General features: G+C 37.7%; 1 protein-coding gene across 6 annotated transcripts in view; it reads left to right on the top strand.

The window, feature by feature from the left end:
* The window catches only part of LOC112459372, a 95709-nt gene that overhangs the window by 74838 nt on the left and 10854 nt on the right, over window positions 1–10017 (top strand). For all 6 annotated transcript variants that reach the window (XM_025023459.1, XM_025023446.1, XM_025023452.1 and 3 more), the window contains one exon: window positions 7739–7909. In XM_025023459.1, coding sequence (XP_024879227.1) covers window positions 7739–7909 — 171 coding nt within the window. The remainder of the gene's footprint in view (window positions 1–7738; window positions 7910–10017) is intronic.

Below are 10017 nucleotides of genomic sequence, written 5' to 3'. Positions count from 1 at the left end.
AAAAAAATAGCATGAATAAAAATAGCTTTCATAAATAATTATATTTTAATAAAAAATAGTATATGTAATATATTTATTATTGCTTAAGCATTAAATCATTCGTGTGTGGTATTATCGTATTTAAAAGTAAAACAAACATAAATGTCAGTTGCAAAATAAAATATCGCTTTGAGAAAAATAAGCGATAATAAGAAAACATAAATTTAAATAAAATTTATGATGTGAGGATGGAGGTTAAGATATACGAATAAAAAGAATATAGAACGGTTGTTTACAACAAATTTCGAAATTTCCTAGATTATCGTAATTGTTATTCGCTTTTTGCTCTGATATATCGTTGTATTGAAAGACGCGCAAGTTTCTATAGCGCGCACACGATATTTAGGTGTCACTCGGTGACATATTAGTTAGAGTAATAATTAATCAGCAAGTATAATCATATTAGTTAGCAAGTACGCTTTTGACTAATAGAAATTAGTCGAGAGCATACTGAATGAGCCTGGTGAAAGCCTTGAGATAACGAATGTCGCGGCTGATCTTATCCGCGAATGAATTATCGTGCACTGAAAGTAAGGGGTGTCCAAGCGCGTGACGGTAATTGACAACTTGGAGTTCGATCGAAAAATTGATCCCTTTAACGAGCGTTTTATTGACCTTCGCACTTCATGGGAAACTGTATCTCTTCACTAACGACGCTATATTTTACAACCAATTACAGGCAGTCGTTTCTAATTGCTTATAGACAAATACGTACAACTTCCAGCTTGAATCGCCCTATTATTATACAATTGTCTATTAACGGTCATTTTTTTTATATCAGTGATATATGTGTGATTAAAAATATATATTTTAAAATATTATCTGTATTTTTTAAAGCTGATATTCTCATTTTGGGTTAACGGTTTATTTGAAGAAATTGAAATTGTATCGCTATTAAAGTTTCACTGTTATCTCTTTCACGATTATTTATTAATTGATAATGTGTAATTAAATCTACCACACATAAACTTATTGATAGATGGTGTGATTGACGAGATGAGGAAATAATCGCACAAATCTTTTAAATGCTGAATTTTTTGCTGCAGATTAAAAAAACTGATTTTTTTATATAGAGAAAATAAACGTTAAACATTTAATTATAACTTTTAATTAACTTATTTTGATTGAAAGTATAGGAATTTTTTATAACATTAATTAACATTATATATTTATAATATTAATATTTTATTTATAATTGACATTTATAATTAACGTTAATTAACATTAACAAGATTGATAAGATTGCAATTGTAATGTACTTTTCTATTCAGAGGAATAATTTATTATGATTTTATTATGATTTGAATAAGGAAAAGTTTCTATATTCTAAATATATATGTAAATTATTGCACGTATCGTATACATAAAGAGGTATGGGAAGATGGTTCTTAATATAACTTTTCTAGTTGCAACGATCATTAACAATTTCCCGAACAAAATTTACGCGAGCGTCGCTTAAAGTTTCGCCGCGTACAAGTTATGGAACTTTCCAAGTTAAGTTTCTTCGATGTTGAATGTCCTCGTAATACACATATAACGTTGTTTCGCATTTCAAGTCTTCAATTATTGAGCGCCAGCGTCTCAGCGGCGTTATCAGTGCCCGCGAGCTTTCCCTCTAATCCACCGGTATCCAGCCGAGATGGTTTTACCACTCGATTTTTTTTAACTCGGCTACGAGGGATATAAAGCTAAGAATTAAATCCATTTTATCCACTTCGATCTCTTCATCGTTCTATCGCAAAAGACAAGAAGCGATCGCGAAATTTTTGCGCTTTTCGGCCGCTATTCCAATGTATCGAAATTTGTTCAGTTTTCGTCACAATCAATATTTAACACCGTGTGATTTTTCAAGTTTATTTTTAATTAAATACGTAATTTTAATTATGACGATTTGATTTTATAAATGTAAAGTTCTATAATACACTCGCAATTGGCTAATATTCCCTTTTCGTAACATTCCATCTCAATTCCAATATCGCTCATGTAATTTTTGCAATAGCCTGCTAATAACTCCATCATTAAATGCTTTGCGCAAAAATATAGGGCATCACGCGCATTACACGCGATAATATTGCATAATCGGTTAAAGACCGGACAATCGGATATTTGCATATCGCTGATCTATGGTCGGCCGGCATGGTGGTCGTAAATTCTTCTCATTCTCGAGTAAGATTTACATGACAATCAGTCGCTATATACATGCATATATTTCATTCCATTAACAGTCTTCCGTTCTTTCATCATTACCAGTGTGTACAATAATGTCATGTATGGTAAATTACTTAAGTCAAGTTGCAACAATGCTGAATCATTAGTCGCGATCAAATCTAACAATTAAATTTTAATTTAGACACAAGATTGCTAATTAGATTATAATTGATAGGTTATAATTGATTAGGTTATAATTGATTCTCTGAAATACTTCAAAGTGTTTTAAGCTGTACATAAATTCTTATATGTATGTAATTTAAATGATATATATACATTTATTAGAGACTAATATAAAGATAAAATGTTATTTTGAATCAAGTATAAAAATTAGAACGAGCAGATATCGTATCAGAAAGTTAAGCAAGATTATCGATGTTAATAATAATAATAATAATGATATCTTTTTTGGGCATACTTACTCTAATTTTATCATTCTTTTATCATCTTTTTATCATACATCATTAGTTTTTATCATCGAAGTTTCTTTCACATGTAGAGAAAAAAACGTCCTTTTGTAGCAGCGTCGACTCTCTTGCATGCCATAAACCTTTCATACGAATCTGAATTGCAGTAGGCCATCTTCACCGCGAACTCGTTACTCGATTTGCGTTACCGCAACGCGATCTGGGCTATCGACCCCTTCGCGACGCATCGCCAGTCCATTCCATCACCCTTATCGGACCCGCTCTCTCGCGTCCTCATATCGGATGACAGCGGTTAAGGGCCGAATATTCGCGAATTATCGATCGCGTGCCGAGGTCGCGCGCGCTACCTCCGTCGCCGTTCATCGTCATCGTCATCGTCAATGATTCCACTGTGGATTTCCGGTCCGATCGGGAATTTACCGCGTGATCCCGCGACGTGCATCTCGTTCCTCCAAGTTTCGGGGAACGCGGATATCGCCGTCGTTGAGTGTGGGGGGGGGGGGGGGGGCGGGGGCAGGGACCCCCTCCCGATATTTCTCTATTTTGAGTCCAACGACACCGTCGTTGCGCCAGCAGCTACGTGCTCGTCGGGTCCTTGACTTCTCTAGGCTATACGAACGCCGGTCGCCGTTCGAGAATCTAGCCGCGCTGATACATGAGGATAAAACGAGCAGCAGTAGTGTGGGCCGCGGATCGGAACGACTTTGTCGGGGCAGAAACGCGCCATCGGATTGCTATCGCGGTATTTTCATTCTTATTTACATTCTCACTCCTCGCCGGAGACGACGAGTCAGAATATGACTACCGTACCGTAATTTGTCTCCTCGGTATCATTGAATATTATGGGAAACATCATCAGAATATTTTCTTTTAGAATGATCATTACACACGTCACTTGTTGTTCAGCGACTAATTGTTTATTTCAGATTTTGCAAGTTGCATTTTATGTTAATTTGATTGCTTAGAAGTGCGAGTGGATTGAAAATGGCGAATTAGTCGAACACTATAGGCTGAGTGTTTCTATATCGTCCGATTAATTTGTATCCAGACCCAGCTCGATTGCACTTGCATACGGTAATGCTGAACGTCGATTTTGTTAACAAGCTGCACTGCAGCTGCGCCACGTCACGATGACTCGCGAATTTATGATTATTTAATGCAGCCACGAGCAAAATGCGCCATCGCTTGCGATAATTTCATTTAGCCGTTAATGACCTGGATAATGTTGGACGATAGTAAATAAATTTCGACACGCTGGACATCTGTAATTGACGCGTAAACCAGAATACCTTGTTAGCACTATCAAAATTATTATCAAGCCAGTCCGCGGATTCGAAAAAGTCATTTTTTTTTTCTACATAAGACGAGCGGAAAAGTGTAGGTTTAAAGAGGCTCTGCTGTTTCCTGTGACAAAGAAATACCTGATCCATTTCAAGAGACGTAAAGAAAAATTCAACGAAAGGTTTTTACAAGTACCTACTTATTCCGGCGTATTGGAATTAGAAAATCGAGACTGAAGTAAAATGAAACGAAGTCTCCTCACGGTCAAGACGGTAAAGACGATCCAATCTCCGGGATCAATTTTCGAGAGACTCGCAAAGCGATTTCGACATGGACCAAGAATACACTCGAGCGTGTATCTGCGCGACGTATCTCCGCGCTCCCGAACCAGTCCCGGCGACCTTAATACGCGTAGACGATGTCCTCGCGGGGTATCCTTGAATTGTACGGATACGACCGCGAGAGAATCTCTCCCTCTCTCTCTCTCTTTCTTTCTCTCATCCCGACAATGCTCGCGCCGCGAGACTCTGTCTCTTTCTCATAATCCTCATCGTCGAAGTCGGACCGCGATGCACAAGTCGGTCGCCGCGCCTTATCCGCAATTCTCATCCTTGGCCCAGCTTTATCTTCCGACTTTGACCTCCTCGCCGCCGACGCGACATATCGCGTTGCACCCGCGAAATTACATGGAATTAATTGGCTTAACGCTTAAACCCGAAAGTGCAGGAGTGCGTTCTCCGCCGTCGACGATGATACGGGGAAAATTAGTAACCTGTTGTTTGCCGTCTCCGTGTTTGCCGCAGTTTCACAGGGGAACTCGGCTGCTTGCGCTGCAACTTGGAGTACTTAGCGAGCGTGGCAGCGTGGAGAGAAACCGAAGGTCGAACTAAATTAAATTTAACGGGGCGATTGTGCAAATGAATGCTCTAGCGAGGAATCCTCGAGGGCAGATTTATCTCTAGCTTGCATTATCTTTAAAATGACACGGAAAATGCTTTAAATGAATAAAAAAGTGAGAGAGACAGAATAAACACTAAGTAACTAATAAACAGTCTAAAATATTTCATAGTTCAGATTATGGAAATGATTATTTTTTTGTATATTGCAGTATTTAATATATGTATTAAAAAAGTATCGTTAAATGTGATAATTTAATTAATCATATTATTGTTCGAAATAACTGTTGCCAGTTTTTTTTTCCTTGAGATAACTTATTATACAGAGGCAAAGGTATTACTCGGTTTATTTAATGCTCATAATAATGTATGACGGCTTCGGAAATATTTACGACGTTACCGCGGATGGCGAAGGTTTCTTTTTATTATTGTGCGGCGAAATTGCGGTGATCCGCAACGATTGCCGAAGAACCGTATTAAATGGTTAATGAATTCGACGGCAGCGGTTCGGCACTCGCCACGTATCGGTGTGCGCAAGCACACCAATCGATTGTCGCGTGACGTCATTCACAGAGAACCGGCACTCGTCTTCAACTTTGGCCTTTCGACGCCCCGATATTCAATTCATGGCTTGTCTACACGTGTCGGCCGAATAATTGCGTTTTTACGAAGTCAATTAAATCGAGAAGCCGTGAAGTGTTACTAAATAAAATAAATTACACACGGTAGCCCGATTCCGTTTCTCGGCACGTTGTATAATTATACGATCTGTAGCAATTAAATGTTTCACGGTTAATGATGCATTTATTTTAGAATAGTATTTATATATTACTTTGCAATTTTGTTCATTTACAATTATATATTTTGTTAAAATCTTGTGATTATATTTGCTTCTGTCATAATTATATCACATAATATTTAAATATTGTATTATTACTTTATAACATTTTTAAATGTTGTATAATTTATAAATTTGTTTTTGGAAATGCTCATTGACAAACTTAGTTACAGTAACAATATTTTTCTTGAGCGAGTATCCGGCAAGGATAGTTCTCGAGAAAGTTGGCATTACATCGGTTTGCACGTTTGTACGAACTTTGGTTTCCTACTTACATATCCACGGAAGTTCTAGCATTTAACGACGTCTGACTGATAATATTACGCTGGAAAATTGCGGAAAGTCGAATATCGACGTTATTAACGATCGCGTTGCGTGTAATATAATGTGTAAATTTTGCTTAAAAAATTAACGCAGTGTTAAACAAGCACACTAATCAGAATTGTAAAGAATGCCTTTGTCGTTATAATTAGAATTGTAAAGAATGCCTTTGAATTTAGCAACAGGTATTAGAAGCTAAAATTTATCTTTAAATTCTTCATTTCTAATTTAATCGCTTGTTTACCAATTGTGTTACATATACATGTTGTCGCATTAGAATGAACGCAGAGCTGCAGTACATGTGCTTCTAACGGTAATCAATAATCGCAATAATCACAATAATAATGGTAATCACGCTATTGGAATGTAGGTACCAGGCTTTATCATCGAATAATTGATAGGCTAACAGTTTACATCGCAGAGATATAGGATATTGTAGGGCAGAAAATTAGAAGATTTATGAGCTAATGCACCCGTCATGTATCTATATCGATCCCAAAGATTGAGAAGGGAAGCAAAAAATGAATCGATCCTTTGTTGGGAACTATTCTTTACGCGCAAAAGCAACAAATGTGCATCGATCACGGCGTTTCAATAACGATTTCATAATTAAATACAATGCCGCGCCGAGTGTGAAGAAACATCTCGCGTGCTAGCTTTGTTCGTCGCGAGGCCCCATCCGCTCGACGCGGCTCTCCAATCAGATCGCCGCGAACGCGCTCAGATACTGCGCCCATCTCTTCTCAGCATGCGTGAGTACGAGCGAGGCGCGTTTAACCTACATAAAGTGGAATCGTGATTGGGCGAAGTAAATGGCGAACGATCTCTTCGGATAATCGATATGCAAGCACGGTATCGCTATTCTCGCGCGGAGAAAGCCGGTTTCGTTTATTCGTTCGTTCGTTTGCAAAAAAAAAAAGAACAGGCTATTCCGACGCGTGTAGCTCTAGCGCTGTAACGATTTACACGCGCGATCCCTTGGCTTCGCGCACGCACGTTGGGCAATCTCGCTGAAAGTTTGATAACCTTTTTTTTTATTAAGCGATCCCCGAATTGATACGGTGCGAATGTTGAAAAATGCATAACGCAAAGCTAAGGGATAAATCTGAACGAATGGGGGGATTAAAGGGACTCAACGTAGCTTACTCGTGCTCCCACGATTATGAACTATTGAAGTATAACGCTTTGGCATTATCCTATCAACGGTGTGATTCATGCTGCTCTCCTATTAACACTGTATATAACGCTCTTAACGTATCTGTAGCTCTAAGAATTGCAGCGCAATTTTTGCAAATGTAGAACACAAATCACAGATATATAATCGCATGTCAGAAATCATATCGATTGCTAACGTATATAGAAATATAAATTGAACGATTTATCGGAAAGATTTGTATAAAGGTCTAAATATTGCAGAGTGTAAGATTCTGTATAATATCAGAAATTTTATGTGAAAAGTAGTAATAGCCTATTTCAAACTTGATTTCAAATTGATTTACTGTCATATGAATATAGTAAAAATTATTTTAAAAATATATATACGAATCATGTATGAATATACTCTACTCCTTATTACGAAGGCTCTGAAATTCACTGTCCAAAAATATCTTTTATAACGGGACGGCGCGCGCGGCGCGATCGTACTAGCGCTTTACAAGGCAATATTGAAAATTAGAAGTGGAGGACGATCAGTTAGGAAAGTGCACACGCTGCTCTTTTGTTCACAGGGTATTATCAGCCGGCTGGTCCACTGATACAGCACCCACCGCCACCACCACCAACCTTACCGCCCATTAAGGGCCCACCTCCGGAACCGACACCCACGCCTCCCCAAAACTCAGAGGGTTCAGACGACCTGGTCGCCACTTCCACGACTTCGGGAGGCACAAGCAGTACGGGTATGTTACTGATAATCAATGCTAATTAAAGATATATCGCAATCAGAGAGAAGAGAGACCTTTTCTATCATGTCTTTTTTTTACAAAACAATATTTAATGTTGAGATATTCTACAAGCTTTCGCATTAACAATTACAATATTTTTTAAATTTTTACATAAAAAGTTACAATAACTTTTTTATAATTTAATATATTTTCTCAATCTCTTCGTGTATCAATTCTCAATTCTCAATTTCCAATTCTCAATTCCCAATTCTCAGTTCTCAATTCTCAATTCCCAATTCTCTATTCTCTATTCTCTATTCTCTATTCTCAATTCCCAATTCTCTATTCTCAATTCCCAATTCTCAATTCTCAATTCTCACAATAACTTGAGAAGGCTAACAATAAGTTGAGATCGTAATTTCTGTTAAGATTAAACAAATCTTGAATTTTTTTAGAATTTATTTCTTGCAAAAGTTTTTTTTTCTCGATAAATATATTGATATTTTCAAGTAACTTTTTGCTAGAAAAAGCTGCAAGTTATATAAGATAGTTGATGTACGATTGACGTCTATCTTTTTTAGGGCAATCTCCGCAATTTCATATATCAGACAGTTTTGCTCTCTCGATTTATCAGATAGATTTGCCACTGAAGCAAATGTCGTCATACGTCTCGCTAGGGCAATGTATCACTAGACATATATCAGATCTCGCATTTACATTAATGATTTTATCGTGCAGCGCTCAACATAACATGGTTATCTATACTGGAAATGCATTAATGAGTGGCCGTGCAGGTGCATATTAAGATTGCACATAAGTGGTGCATGAAGGAAAACGTCGGAAAAAAAAAGATCGTACCTAGCTCGACCTTCCATTCCTTCGTTTTCTTTTATTTCGCGTTTCTAGAATTTTTTTTCGCGTTCTACTTATGTTCCGTCAGCAATTTTTGGATTCTTTTTTCGTGAATTTCAGCGAAATGAGTCGCGTTACGGAAATTCATGAAAATTCGCTGACGATGAAATGGGATATTCCTGTGTGACGTCGCGCGATCTTAATGGAAATTCTTTTTTCTGCGTGCCAGAAATAGATTATGAATTCATATACGTAAAACAAATGTCCTGACTAAATTACTGACTGACTCATCAACGCCCAGCCCAAACCCACAAATTTAGAAACATGAAATTCGGGGAGTATATTCTTTCCATGACGTAAGCAATAACAATAAGAAGGAATTTTTAGAAATTCGACCTCTAAGGAGGTGAAAAGGGGTAAAATGTGTTTTCACGGATTCCTCAATATCTCCTAGGTCCGATGAGATATCGATTTGGTTTTTGATTCAAAGTAGTTACGTACCGTAGCGAAGCACGGGTATCAAGCTAGTGTGTTATAAAAGCGGGACGCCGCATTAAAATGCAAAAAGTGATGTGCATTAGTGGTTTTTAAATAGGACAAAAACGTCGGGGTCGGTTTAAGATTGAACCATGAGAGCGTGTATTCTAAGTTTTTTACGCGGTGCAAATAGTATGTCGCGCTACGATATTAGCGTGTTATAAGCGACTCTAAATCATGCGGTGCATTGACGTGAGCGCAGGGATCTAATAGCGCGAGCACTCACGGGTTTAATTGGACGGAGATATCAGTCTCTTCGATAATATATAGCGCTCGCTACCTTCGAGCGCTATATTATCAAGCTGTCGATTATAGCACGTCAGTGCCAAGATTGTCCTTCGTTACTGATAACTTCGGTACTATCGGAGTCAAATATGTAATATAAGCTTGGGAGTGATCATTCTTTAGATAGAGCAGCTCTTTCGGCGGAGATCGATACTGCGCATATAACTAAATTACTATGTCATATCGTACAACTTTTTCAGTCACATATTACTTCACTGGATTTTTAAGCAACTACTACTATTTGCCTGAAATTATCAGCTTAATATCTTTCACTCTTTGTTTTGGAGATTTAAGGGCCACTTCGACCAACGCCGATTAACTTTAATCGACGATTAACTCAATCAGCAGTGTCGCCAACAACAAGATATTTGTCGTTGTGTATGTCGTTCTTAACCAATCTTTTCAAATATTATACTACTTCTCTTTAATTTGAATAAAGGTGTTTCGAT

Source organism: Temnothorax curvispinosus, unplaced genomic scaffold (assembly GCF_003070985.1).
Source record: "Temnothorax curvispinosus isolate PA1 unplaced genomic scaffold, ASM307098v1 QBEX01000981.1, whole genome shotgun sequence".
In the NCBI taxonomy this organism is placed as follows: Eukaryota; Metazoa; Arthropoda; class Insecta; order Hymenoptera; family Formicidae; genus Temnothorax; species Temnothorax curvispinosus.
Note: the sequence above shows the minus strand (reverse complement) of the source record. Positions and strands in the feature narration are given on the sequence as shown.